The sequence below is a fragment of the Eschrichtius robustus genome, chromosome 6, assembly GCF_028021215.1.
Source record: "Eschrichtius robustus isolate mEscRob2 chromosome 6, mEscRob2.pri, whole genome shotgun sequence".
NCBI lineage: Eukaryota > Metazoa > Chordata > Mammalia > Artiodactyla > Eschrichtiidae > Eschrichtius > Eschrichtius robustus.
In genome coordinates, this window is record NC_090829.1 from 64,607,433 (window position 1) to 64,621,768 (window position 14,336).

General features: G+C 37.0%; 1 protein-coding gene across 1 annotated transcript in view; it reads left to right on the forward strand.

Annotated features, from left to right (window-relative positions):
• Positions 1 to 14,336, forward strand: part of SENP2 (SUMO specific peptidase 2) — a 30,199-nt gene that overhangs the window by 10,407 nt on the left and 5,456 nt on the right. Inside the window, exons 6-14 of the mRNA XM_068546397.1 lie at positions 1,785 to 1,953; positions 4,060 to 4,163; positions 5,852 to 5,946; positions 6,530 to 6,581; positions 7,265 to 7,328; positions 8,889 to 9,065; positions 10,608 to 10,739; positions 12,185 to 12,388; positions 13,428 to 13,507. Coding sequence (XP_068402498.1) covers positions 1,785 to 1,953; positions 4,060 to 4,163; positions 5,852 to 5,946; positions 6,530 to 6,581; positions 7,265 to 7,328; positions 8,889 to 9,065; positions 10,608 to 10,739; positions 12,185 to 12,388; positions 13,428 to 13,507 — 1,077 coding nt within the window. The remainder of the gene's footprint in view (positions 1 to 1,784; positions 1,954 to 4,059; positions 4,164 to 5,851; positions 5,947 to 6,529; positions 6,582 to 7,264; positions 7,329 to 8,888; positions 9,066 to 10,607; positions 10,740 to 12,184; positions 12,389 to 13,427; positions 13,508 to 14,336) is intronic.

The following is a 14,336-nucleotide window of genomic DNA, read 5'->3' on the forward strand; positions in this document are numbered from 1 at the left end:
GATCAAAGTTTAAATCACCCACAGTGGGCAAACTCACATCCTGGCCTCCAGGTACATTGCACTGAGCAGGACATCATCACCTAATTCAGTATTCCTGAAAAGATCAATAATCTGAATATAATTATGAGAAAACTGGTTAAGCTGAAACTAAGGTTAATTCTACAAAACATCAGGCTTATACTCTTCATTTTACTCTTCATTCATACTCCTCCTCTTTAACCTGTGATTATTTAGAAGGGTAGAATTATATTGTTTAATTTCCAGATACTTGGGGCTTTGCAGATATCTTTCTGTTACTGATTTCTAGTTTAATTTCATTATGGTCAGAGAATATACTTAGTACGATTTCATTCCTTTTAAATTTGTTAACATTTGTTTATGTCCTAGAATATATTCAGTCTGGATGTTCCATGTTCACTGAAAAGAATGTGTCTTCTGCTATTGTTGGGTGGAGTGTTCTGTAAATGTTAGTTATTGTTTGCTGATAATGTTTTACAGGTCTTACTGATTTTCTGTCTACTTTTTTATTGATTGATGAGTATCGAGTGTTGATGTTTCCTACTGTAATTGTGGACTTGACTATTTCTCTCATCCAGTTATGTCAGTTTCTGCTTCATGTACAGTATTTTGAAACTCTGTAGGTGAATACATTTGACCTAGATTCACCAGTTGTTACCATTTTTCCAGTTTGCTTTATCATTCTCTGTTATATGTACATAATATTTTTTTCTGAATCATTTGAGAGTAAGTCTTAGACTCATGCCCCTTTAATCATAAGTACTTGAGTGTGTTTATTTCTCAGAATGAGGACATTCACTTACATAATCACAGATTACCAAAATCAGAAAATTTAACATTGATATAGTACTATTATATAATCTTACTTAAATTTCTCTATTATAGAGATTATTTTTTTCTGGCCCACAGTTCAGGGCAGGATCATGTATTACATTTAATTTTCATGTCTCTTTGATCTCCTTTAATCTGGAACAACGCCTCAGCCTCTCTTTGTCTGTAATAGCATGAATATTTTTAAAGAGTACAAAGCATTGCTTTTGTAGAATCCCTTAATTTTGTCTGATGTTTACTCATGATTTATTTTAGATTATGCAAATTTTTTGGTAAAAATACTGCATATGTGATGTGTCCTTTCTTAAACCTCACATCAAGAGAGGTAAGATGTCAGTTTGTTCCATTATCGGTAATGGCAAGAGAGGCAGGCTCTATCAACCAGCAACAATGACTAGGTGAGGGCTTCATGGCTTCCCATTCTTTAGCATTTATTAATTTAGTATTCAGCAGATACTGATTGAGTGCCTTTTGGCTTAGATCATGTACCAGGATACGGTGGTGGAAGGATGAAATCTCTGTCTTCATGGACTTTAAAGTTTAGTGTGGGATGCAGTCCCACAGTGACACCAATAATTAATCAGTCACACCAATAATTAATTTCAGTGGTGCCAAATGACTAAAGGAAAAGTGTAGTACCAGAGGAGGGTATGTTGTGTAATAGCGAGCTAAGCCAGAGTTGGAGTTGGAAAATTGGGCATGAGGAAAAAGGCAAAGGCTTTCATGTGGAAGCCCTGGTGACTGGGAATAGACATTCTATAGCAGAATTCTGGGGTGCCCTCTGCTCTAGAGATCTAATTTTTGTGAATGGTGGTTGTCTGATTTGCCAGGAGCAAGCTTAACCTGAGACAGCTTAATCACAGGATTGTCTGGAGCTTAAATTCCAGCAATTTAAGCCGTTTGGGAATAACTTTTTCTTTTTTTTTTCCTCTCAGTTTTACTTTGAGTTCAGAAGCCTGTAATAGAAGACCAGGTGGCCGTCGCCATAGCAAAGGCAATCTGGAGAGTTCCTTAACGTGGAAGCCTCAGGAACAAGTTGTAACAGAGATGATTTCTGAAGAGGGTGGCAAGGGTCTGAGGCGTCCCCATTGTACTGTGGAGGAGGTAAGCCCTTTTAGCCTGATCTCTTTTAAAAGCAATTTTAGGAATTTGGGTGGGGGGGCAGATAAATAGTATATGTTCTGTGGTACAAAATTCAAAAGGTATAAATGGGTGTACAGGGACTGTAAATTTCCCAGTCTCCCTTCTATATCTGGCCCCTATTTGACTCCAATGCTTATATGTATTCTTCTGTATATATGTAGTCAATTTTCAGGTAAAAGAAAGAAAAAGGAATCATATTAGGAAAAGGTACGATTATAGATTCTTTCTTTTTGGGTGCCTGAATTATTCTAACTTGTTTCTTGTATAAGCTATAATAACTGTGACTAAGTAAGGGAAGTAAATGGTGTACATGTCTGCTTTTTCCTTCCATTTTTAGGGCACCTAGCATGATGTCTTCATCAACAATCTTCCCTTCCCTCTTGAAGTCTTCACTTATTCCAGGAGAATTTAGAACTATTCCTGTCTCTGGCATTTCCCCCAGACCATCACCTATTGCAATTTGCTAGATGGTTTTCTGAGCCACTTAGCTTAGTTCATCAAAGAAATGTTTATTTGGGTCCCAGGTGCTGTGCCAGTTTTCAGCAATTCAGAATTGAATAAAATATGGTCCCTGTTTTCTAGGAGCTTATACATTAATTGTTGTAATCAGCAAGCAAGTAGGCAGAGAAAGGAATGGACTGCAGCCCTGGAGGGGATTTTAAGGAGAGGTGTCAAAGTAGGCTTCAGTACCTCCTAGATGAGAAATAAGGGATGGGACTGAGCAGATATGTATGGGGTATACACAGGCCATATTCTAGAAATATTAGAAGGTAGTATTAGCAAGGACATACTTACTGGTTAAGTGTGATATAAGGTTAGATGGAAGAGCCTGAGTCCCAGATTTCAATCTTGGATAAATATGTGCCACTGACCAGGATACCCTACGTGTTTAGGGGAAGGTGATGACTTCAGTTATGGACATTGTTTAAAGTGCCTGTGAAACATGCAAGAAGACCTGTCCTGTAGACTTTTGGATATATGGGAGTTTAGAGAAGAAGGCAGGGTTAGGGACACATTTCTGAATCTTCTGCATATTGGTGTTAGATAAATCAAGGGAGCTGAAGAGATTATTCAGGGAGAGTATGTAGTGTGAGAAGAGATAATGGGCAGAACCATCGACATTTACAGGCAGTCAGAAGAAATAATATTCAGTGGAGACTGAGAAGATAAGAAATTAGGGGCTTCCCTGGTGGTCCAGTAGCAAAGAATCCGCCTTCCAATGCAGGGGATGCAGGTTTGATCCCTGGTTGGGAACTAAGAACCCACATCCTGCGGGGCAACTAAGCCCACACACCACAACTACTGAGCTTGTGCACCTCAATGGGAGTGCCTGTGTGCTGCAAGCTACAGAGCCCACGCGCCCTGGAGCCTGCACGCCACAGCTAGAGAGAAGCCTGCGCGCCACAACAAAAGATCCCATGTGCCTCATCGAAGATCCTGCGTGCCACAACTAAGACCCGACGCAGACCCAAAAAAAATAAAGAAAATAAATAAATATTAAAAAAAAAAAGAAATCAGGAGAGTGTATTGTCCAGCAAGGCAAGGTGAGGTTAGCAGGGTGAGATGCTGGAGAGAGGTCAAGTGACAGAAGAGCTGAAAATGTGTCCATTGGATTTGGCCATAGAGGGTCATTAGTGACTTTGGTGAGACCAGTTCTGTTTTGGAAGCTGAATGTTCTGAATATGCAAGTGGATTATTTCTGCTGAGTTTTTTGTGGTTAACCCAGTTTCACTGTCAAAAACTCAGATGCTATCAAGGTCTAGCAGATAATGTAAATGAGTGAAATGGGCTGGAGTGAATAGGTGACCAAGGGAATAAATAGTCTTACATAGCTCTGGATTGTTGATACAGTGTTTCAAAAGAGACCAGATGTTATTGGATTTTTCTTTTTAATTTATAAAGTTGGTAATTAAAATTAAAGGAATTAAAAGAACACTAAAATTACAAAAACACTGTGCTGGCGAATGAAACACATCTGTGAGCTGCGTTTGACCTCTTAGTCTTTGTTTATGATTTAATTATAGGTTTGATGTGCTGGTAGTTATCTAAATGCTTTCTTTTATTTAGGGTGTTCAAAAAGAGGAAAGAGAGAAATACCGAAGGTTATTGGAGCGACTTAAAGAAGGTGGTCATGGAAACTCTGTTCCTCCTGTAACTTCAACTCATCATAGGTAAAGATGCGTTAACAAGATAAATGCTTTGCCAGACATCTTTTTCCTTTTTTTTGGAGAAGGGATTGGTGGGAAGGGCTTTGTTGAAAAAAGAGATTAATATTGAGAGAGCGAGCCCTGTAATTTGTCTGTACTGATGGATTATATTGAACAGTGGTTTTACAAAATAGAATTTTCTGTTAGCTTTAAGAGTCCTTTGTTCAAGTGAACTCTTACATAAAACTCTGATACAGAAAAGTGGAATCACTGGTTGAAGTCAGGTTCCCAGGGAGCAGAGAGTTTTTTCAACCTCCCCAACACACGTTTCTCATGACCTCTGTCTTCCTCTCTTTTTCCCCCTCTTCTCCCCAGCTCTTCCCTCCCTTCATCTCCTCCCACCCGCACCCCCCCCCAGCCCCCCGCCATGTACACATAGTCTCTGAGGCATCCTAGTGGATGCATCTTAGCACAGTCGGAAATCTTCCACTCCAGAGACAAGATTAAAATCATCCCAGGTCATAAGAGGTTTTCCTTACAGGCAGTTTGTTAATTAACTGTGCTGAGTTGACCAAATAGATGAGAATGGCAGAAGGAACTGATGTCTGGCCTTTTATTTCCCTGTAAACAAGGGGACAAAAAATATGCAAGCTCAGGTTTGAGATCTACTTGATAATTCTGACAAGCGGTGTGAGAATACACAGAGGGGAGTCCCAGAAATTATGTAACAGTAAGTTGAAGGTGAAGAAGTCACAAGACTGTCTAGCTTGTTGAATGCAGAAATAACAAGAATTTTAACTTTGGGAATTTTAACTTTGGTTGTGAACTTTAAAAAGAAATTCAGGAACTTCCCTGGTGGCATAGTGGTTAAGAATCCGCCTGCCAATGCAGGGGACATGGGTTCAAGCCCTGATCTGGGAATGTCCCACATGCTGCGGAGCAACTAAGCCCGTGTGCCGCAACTACTGAGCCTGCACTCTAGAGCCCGTGAGCCGCAACTGCTGAGCCCATGTGCCACAACTACTGAAGCCCACGCACCTAGAGCCCGTGCTCAGCAACAAGAGAAGCCACCACAATGGAAAACCCACGCACCACATCGAAGAGTAGCCCCTGCTCACTGCACTAGAGAAAGCCCATGCCCAACAATGAAAACCAAACACAGCCAAAAAATAAAGAAATTTATTTAAAAAGAAATTCAGTTTAGTCAATCAGAATGTTCATATTTTTTTCCATTTTGACTAGGCACTGTTGGGAGCAACAGTATGCTTCATGAACTGTTGGTTTTGTCATGTCAGCAAAATCCTCAAACTATTTTGCTTATTATGGTTTTTTTGTTGTTCTTTTTCTTCTTATGTTCTTTTAATGTGTTGTTTTGGGACCCATTTCAGTATATCGTTTAAAATTTTTCATCTTTTAAGTTGGGTGTTACCATGCTGAGATTTTTCAGTCAAGGTGGTGCTGGGGATTGAGAACATCCACTTTTATAATGGAGAAACTGGAGGTTAGGTAACTTGGCTGTAATATTAGAATCAGGATCAGACTCCTTTTATCCTAGTCCCAGATGATGCTGTGTTGCGTCCTTTCTCTTGTAATTTGACATTTCTGGGTTATCAATAACTCCTGTTTGGAGAAGCTTACCAGAAAGAGATAATGAATACTTATAATAGATTTTCCTTTTGTATCTGATCTTCTTTACTTTTTGTGTTTCTAAGTTCTCAAAGAAGTCAGATGGACACATTAAAGACCAAAGGCTGGGGGCAAGAGCAAAGTCATGGAGTCAAAACAACTCAGTTTGTTCCAAAACAATGTGAGTTCCCAGATTTAGCTGTATCTTAATAGTCTTAATATATTGAACTTAGTTCAAGTGCATATAAAATTGAAAAATGACATACTAGTAAAAGATGGTGTACCAAACTTTAAAACATTATCAGACCCCAGGGCATTGATGGGGGCCTACCAGTACCAGTAGTTTAGTAAAAAAGCTATTTCAAAATAAAGCCAATTTATAAAATACCTCTTGATTATTATTCCTAGCTTCTATATCATAGTGTATATTTTGTGAGCCTAAAATTAATTTCTTTGTATTCCGTATGTTAATTTCCTTGTATTTCTCCAGTTGCTGTTCACTAAATGACACTAAATGATAGCTTACCAGATGAGCAGATATTAGTCAGTTTACACTAAAGATTATATTTAAAGCAGAAAGAGATTTATGCGTTTTTAAGCAACTTAATTTGTATGGAGGCTAATGTCTTTGGAACCCATTTTAGCATTTCAATGTAAATTAATATCTTGATACTTTGGAAACCGTAAATTGAAATTCCAGCTATATGATTGATTAATAAAGGAAACACTTTTTTTTTTCTTTTTTTTTTTTATCATCCTCACAGATAGAGTTGTTGAAACAAGGGGACCTCTATGTTCAGTGAGAAGTGAAAAGAGGTACATGGTTCAGTTTATTCTAAGTTTTCTTTGACATATTATTTTCTTACTTTATAAACTATATTTATGAGTAACCATGTCTGAGGAATTGTGAACTCTCCTCAGCTCTGGTAGCTGGTCAGCATATGTGGGTACATAGGTAGCTCTTGTGTCAGATGTCCACCCTAGCTTGGGAGGGTACCCTTCTCCCCTAGGCATTAGAGGTTGGGAGGCATAGGTACTGCTTAGACAAGAGCGTGGGTGTGGTGGGCATCTCTGGTGATCAGCATCTCTAGTATATGAACAGTGAAGGCAGTTCTGTGTGCCTTAGGATTTTGGATGCTGGTTCATTTATAGTAGAGTTTGGTAAACTATGGCCCATGGACCAAATCTGGTCCACCTGCCTGTTTTTGTAAGTAAAGTTTTGTTGGACACAGTCAGGCTCATTCATTTACATACTACTTATGGCCACTTTTAAACTACAATGAAAGTTGAGAAGATGTGACAAAAACCATAAGACCTGCAAAGCTAAGATATTTACTGTCTAATCCTTTTTAGAAAAATTTTGCTAACCTTTGGTTTAGAGGACTATATAAACTCAAGGCAATATTTGTTTACAATTATTAAATCTTCTTTCTGAAACTAGTTTAATATGTATCAGATTACAATCATCCAGTCTGTAATCTCTCACTTTTTTTCCTCAGGTGTTCAAAGGGGAAACTTTCTGATACAGAGAAGACAGTTGGAATCAGACTAGAAAATGAAGGTGTAAGTAGAAACCCCAGTTAAATTTTATGTCTTTTATTCTTCACCTGACTTATGTTAAAATTTTGGTGCCCATGAAAAATAAGAAAGATGATACATGTTACTTTGATTTCTAATTCCGTTGTTTTCTTTGAAGAAGCAGCAGGCATTGAGGATACACACCTTTGGCTTTCTTCTGAGTTGCCAGATTTTTATCTCTGTGCTGTAGCCACCTTTGTAAGAGAGACTAACTTGCCTCCATCCCAACCCTTATCTCTGTTGCCTGGCTTCTTTTGGAGAATTTTTTAAAACCATACATCTTTAGGGAAAATAGTTGTTCAGGACTTTCTTTTCAGATTCAAGATTTCATATTTACTTGAAAATATTACCAATCTTCTGCATAATTGGATTTTACATTTTCTATATAAGTATCAGAATAAGAAGTGTCCCAGTGATCTCCGTAGCAATACCAACATTTTAAATAATAGTGGCAAAGTGTTTTACTAAGCACTCCATATCCAAAAGAATTATATTCCTAAATTAAATGCAAACTTGAAGTTTTAGATTATTTCATATTTTAGGTAATAGAAATAACCAAAGTTTAGGGAACTGCTTTGTGTTAAGTATCAGTCTGATCAAGCGTCTCTTTTCCCATTTGATATCTTCATAAGAACTAATCTTAAGGCTAAGTCATAGTCTTAAGTCATGATCTTAAGTCCTAAGTCTTAGATTGTTCCCTTCTCTAATGTATTTGTTACCTGGCTAAAGACTACATCCTGCTTCTATCCTGGCTGAACCTGAAGGCATTGCAATCTGGGACCATGTGGAAGGGCCAGCAGCTACTGGTTTCCTAGGACCAGTATACCTGGCAGTTAGCTAGAGTAAAGAGCACTGGCTACATGTGTTGAGAGTGTCGTTTTAGTCCAATGCTCTATTTCTAAATAAATTTCCTAATTTTAGATAAGTTTGCCTAGCAGATGACTTAAGTTCAGTATTAACAGTTCCGTAGGGTCATGGTAAGGAAAGATTCTTATCAGAGTTTCTGGGATGCTGGCAAAATTCTGTTTATTGACCTGAATGGTGGTTACATAGGTGTTAATATTACAAAAATTAAGTGGCACATTAATGTTTTGTGCATTTTTCTATAATATATAATTACTTTTTTAAAAGGATGAAGTAGAACAAGTTTACTTGGTATAAGGATAGAAGTGGTTTATTTTGAGTGGTGGGATTATGGGTCATATTTTTTGCTTTTTTAAAGCTTTTCAAAATGTCTTTTAACTGTATTATTTTTAATTGAAATAAGAGAACTGAAAATACTTTTCTTGCTACCTCCAGGGAAAACGAATGTTTTGTTTCATGGTTTATAATTGAGGTGTCCTGTTGTGAGCCTTAGGTCTTGAACAATTTTTGTTCCCTCTTCCAGGGACAGGCAGATATGCTTAATCTACTTTACTCATTTGGGGATTTACTAATTCTCTTTTCTTTCAAGATAATGGTGCTGTTTTATATTTCATGTGTTACATATGTTTATATGTGCAAGTATCAAACATGTCAGTAGAATATGGGAACTTTTTTGATCAGAGGAGGGGACTCCAGCTGGAACCTGACTTATCTGAAGAAGTGTCAGCCCGACTCCGCCTGGGCAGTGGAAGCAATGGCTTACTCAGGAGGAAGATGTCAATACTTGAGACAAAAGAAAAAACTTGCTCAAGCAAAGAGAGGGTTAAAAGGACAGATGATCTTCTTGAACTTACAGAGGTATTGTTTCTTGTGTTGATCAGAATAAGGGGCATGTTTTTAAATAACCTCAGTTATTTAAGACTTGAGTGAATGTTTTGTTTTGAAGAGTTTCTCCAGGCTGGGGAATGTATATATGAAGGAAAACAGGCCCAAGGGCTGTTCAGTCACTGGCTACACTGATCATTAGTGATCTGTGAAAGTGGCCTAAGGGATTAGATTAATTTCAGCAAATGTGAGTAGACAGAATTGTCACATATCTTGGAATATAATGGGTTCTTTGTAGATTCTTTTTCTAAACTTAAAATATTTTGAGTTACACTGTATGGGTTTGACATTAGGAAGGAGTTCATTGCAGTTGTTCGTTTTTTTTTTTTTTAAACATTTTATTTTATTTGTTTATTTTTGGCCGAGATGCATGGCCTGTGGGATCCCAGTTCCCCAACCAGGGATCGAACCCAGGCCCCGGCAGTGAAAGCGCCAAGTCCCAACCACTGGACTGCCAGGGAACTCCTCTTCATTGAGGTTTTTGTTAAGCGATTATGGTTCACTAAAATGTCCCTTTCAATGATTATTGTATTTGAAACATTTCTATAAGTAAAGACTTACAGAAAACAAGGAAATGAAGGTAGTTAAAAATTCTCATTTTAAAGGTGAGCCCACATCTTGACTCCTTCTCCATTGTTGTGGTAGTCAGTACTATTCAGTGAATATTTATTGAGCACTTACTATATGTTGGGCATACAGGTGGAGAGAGAGAGATCCATAAAATTGCAAAATTGTGTATAGTGGGGGGAGCAGTATTGAAAATATTTGGATGAAATAATTTCTATTGGTTTATAGATTCAGGCTTATAGCTTAAATATGCATTTCTCTTTGTAATTCTTTAGAATGATGCCATCTATTCAATAAGGACTCAGTTGCTAGACTGCTGCCTAGTTTTCTAGTTTCTGCTTACTCTCTTCATGTCAAAAGTGGATAGAATGATCTCTTTGATGTCCTAATTTTATTACTTTGATGTTTTAAAATAAAAGTTCAGGAGGTAGATAAGGAAAGTATGAAAATGCTTTTATAGTATTGTGAAAGGAGCAAAGGCTAAGGAGTTAGACACTCCTGGGTTCAAATCTTGGCTCTGCCTTTTAATCATTATATGACTTTGAGCATGTAACCAAAATTCTCTGAGCTTTACTTCTTCTATAAAATGGTGATAATACTTTCCCCACAAGCAGGGATTAATTGTGTGCTTCAAGCATCTGGTACATGTTTGGCTCATGTATCCCACATAGTAGTGGGATAATTGAGAGTATACTTTAAATATTATTACCAAATTATTGTTTTCAGAAGCTAATAATTGAACTAGCATTTTTTACAACCATTAGTAGTAAGATTGCTTTGTGCTCCTAAATTGAAATCTTTTCCTACTTCAATTTAGTAGGTCTTTGATGGTATATTTTTCTTAAGGGTCAGGTATTACAGAGATGAAAAGCTATTTTCCATCTCAGACTTTCAGTATCTGATAGTGGTTCCATATTAAAGTAGCAACCTCTGGACTTTGTAATTCAGGACATGGAAAAGGAAATCAGTAATGCTCTAGGCCATGGCCCACAGGATGAGATCCTAAGTAGTGCTTTCAAATTAAGAATCACTCGAGGAGATATCCAGACCTTGAAGAACTATCACTGGCTCAATGATGAAGTAAGTTGTCTTTTTTTCCCCCTTTGACTCTCATTATGCTTAACCATTTTCTGTCTGTAACCATAGTGGTTTCTACACAATTAAAAGGGGCTGGTAAAGCAACTTTAGTTTATCTAAAACAAAAACATCTTAAACCTTAAAAAGATGATTAATTCTGATTGTTTGCTGCCTTTAACTAGCAATGTTTCCCTCTTCTCCATTTGTGCTTTATTTCATCCACCACTGCATTTACTAGTCTTCAGTGAGATTTTTATAAATCCTGGGTGCAAGTGATAAATGGAAGGAAGCAAGCAATACTTTATTTTCGATGAATTCTTATAGGAGCCATTTTATTATTTCAATAATAAAGGAATATATTGATCACTGTATGTACACTATGTGATTTTTTTCTTTATTTCATTTGAGTGATAACTGTAAAATTTGCCTAATTGTCATCTTGTATCCTTATGTATTTAGCTAAAGCTAGCTCTTGGTTCTTGCCAATTTCCCAGTTGGTTCTTTACCCAGCTGCTCAGCCCCTGCATTTTCTCCTTTTGCCTTCCTTCCTCCCCGCTATAACTAGTGACATATAAACACATTCTTGTAAAATTAGAATGTTTCTGTTTCACATTATAAATGTAATACGTTTATTATAGAAAATTTGGAAAATACAGGAGAAGTGAAGGAAAAACATCGTTCGAAAGTGGCACAACTCAAAAATAAACAAAATACTAATGTTTTGGTGTATTTCCTTCCATTTAATTTTTTTTAATTGAGGTGTAATTTATATATAGTAAAATTCACTTCCAGTTAATATTTTTGCATATTTTGTGTGTGATATAATTACATATACATTTTCATTGTTGCAGACTTTCTCCTTGAGTTCTTTCTTGTCTCTCCTACTCATATGCCTCAAAAGTACAGTCTCATTCCTTCTTAATCCCTCCCATTTTGCACTGATCATTTTTTTTAAATAAATTTATTTTATTTTATTTATTTTATTTTTGGCTGCTTTGGGTCTTCGTTGCTGTGAGCGGGCTTTCTCTAGTTGCGGTGAGCGGGGGCCACTCTTTGTTGCGGTGCGCAGGCTTCTCACTGCGGTGGCTTCTCTTGTTGCGGAGCACGGGCTCTAGGTGCGTGGGCTTCAGTAGTTGTGGCATGCAGGCTCAGTAGTTGTGGCACACAGGCTAATTTGCTCCGCGGTATATGGGATCTTCCCGGACCAGAGATCGAACCGTGTCCCCTGCATTGGCAGGGGGATTCTTAACCACTGTGCCACCAGGGAAGTCCCTGCACTGATCATTTTTTGTTTTCCATCTTCTGTCATAGACAGCCCTTTTATCCCCTTCCTTAGTACCTTCCCTTCCCTCAGCTTATTTTCTAATTCATCCTAATTCAGTTAGGTAGAAATCTAGTATTGATAATATACTTGCCATATTCCAACATTTACTCTCTTGGTATTACAGGTCATTAATTTTTACATGAATCTCCTGATGGAAAGAAATAAAAAACAAGGGTATCCAGCACTTTATGCATTCAGTACTTTCTTCTATCCGAAATTAAAGTCTGGGGGTTACCAAGCAGTGAAAAGATGGACCAAAGGGGTCAATCTCTTTGAACAGGAACTTATTCTGGTGCCTATTCATCGTAAGGTACATTGGAGCCTGGTGGTAAGTCGAGAGGTTTAATTGTTGGAGTTTGGATAATGACTGTTTTGTTAAATGCAGGCATACCTCAGAGATATTGCAGGTTCAGTTACAGACCACCGCTGTAAAGCAAATATCACAATAAAGAGAGTGACATCAATTTTTTGGTTTCCCAGTGCATATAAAAGTTATGTTTACACTACACTGTAGTCTATTAAGTCTGCAGTAACACTATATCTAAAAAACAATCTACGTACCTTAATTTAAAAATACTTTATTGCTAACTACTTTTTATGCTAACCATCATCTGAGCCTTCAGTGAGCTGTAATCTTTTCGCAATAGTAGCATCAACGGTCACTGATCACAGAGCACCATAACAAGTATAGTAATAATGAAAAAGTTTGAAATGTGAAGAATTACCAAGATATGACACACAGACATGAAGTGAGCAAACACTGTTAGAAAAATGACGCTGATAGACTTGCTTAATGCAGGGTTGCCACAGACCTTCAATTTGTGAAAAATGCAGTGTCTGCAAAGCACAATAAAATGAAGTGTGCTGGAAATGAAGGTGACTCTTCTGTCTAGTGAGGGTCCCGTAGTATATGTTAAAGGCATACTCTGCAGAGTCCCTTCTTAGTTCTTGAGTTGAACAACTTAGAAAGCTACAAGACAGTCTGTGTAGTGGAGGAGCTTTGATTTTTAGTAGGAAAGAATTTTAATACACGTGGGTTATTTTATTACTTTTGTTTATAAGATGATAACAGGTTTATTGTAGTAAAGTAAAGGTATAAAGAAAAAGGCAAAAAAAAAAATCTCATCACTCTGAGAGGACCACTAATGTTTTAAGGAATAAGTTTCTATCCCTTTCTCTAGGAATAGAAAAATATAATTTTATAGACATGGAGCTCATATCATCTGTGATGTTTTATGAAAAATGTGTCTTAGAAATCCATTCATGTTGGTACATATATTGATATTTTTTTAAATGCTTATCTTTTTAGAAATAAAATTCTCATTTTTGTGATGGTTGTTTCTGGATGTTGCATTTTTCCATTATAGGTGATAGACCTAAGAAAAAAGTGTCTTAAATATCTGGATTCTATGGGACAAAAGGGCCACAGGATCTGTGAGATTCTCCTGTAAGTAAAGGCTTAAAAACTTCAGTGTTGCCTCAGTGTGCCCTTTGTTAAGTGGTCTTTCTTCTTTCCATCCTCTGGTGGATGGTAGTCTAATGTGTAGTGAGAGCTATCTTCCTAGTTGTTCACAACTTGACCTGAATCCATCTTTTTGTCTAAAAATAACCCCAAAATCTGATCTTAACTGAGAAATCTTATTTAATAGCATCATTGAAAAGAAGTCTGTCATATGTCATAATGTAAAATATATTTGATCAGAATCCCGTGATTTGAATTAGATTTCTCTGGGATTGATACATTAGTTCTCTCAATTCTTAAACACACTCACTGATGTCTCTGTGCTTTCCATGATGGTTCGGTTTATCTCATAGAACCTGGAGGTAATTTTTAAGTTAAAACATGGTTTGTAGGCAACTGTTTTAATAGTAATTGCTAGAAACCTGCCTTTAAAGCATAGCCATCTATTAGCTATGTAAAGTGATGACAAGAATTTCACAGAGAGGAAGCAAATCAGTGAAACAAGTCTATTTTGAAACCCTTATGCTCACTGGAAGCAAATGCAGGTTCCAGTTTTTAATTTTAGTAAGGATACTTGGATAATTTTAATAAGGATACTTTAGTAGGGAACTCTTGTTGAATGATGTGAAGAAAAGTTAACAATAATTCAGTTCTTCTTTGATGTTGTTTTAGTGTAAAAGATCCTTTTTATTTATGGGTGTTTATCTTGAATAAAAAATATAGAGAAGAAATTTTTAAAAATCATAAGATACACCAAATTGTTTATAAAGCAGTTATTTCCTTCTAGTCTTTTCTGCTTAAGATGTATGTAAAA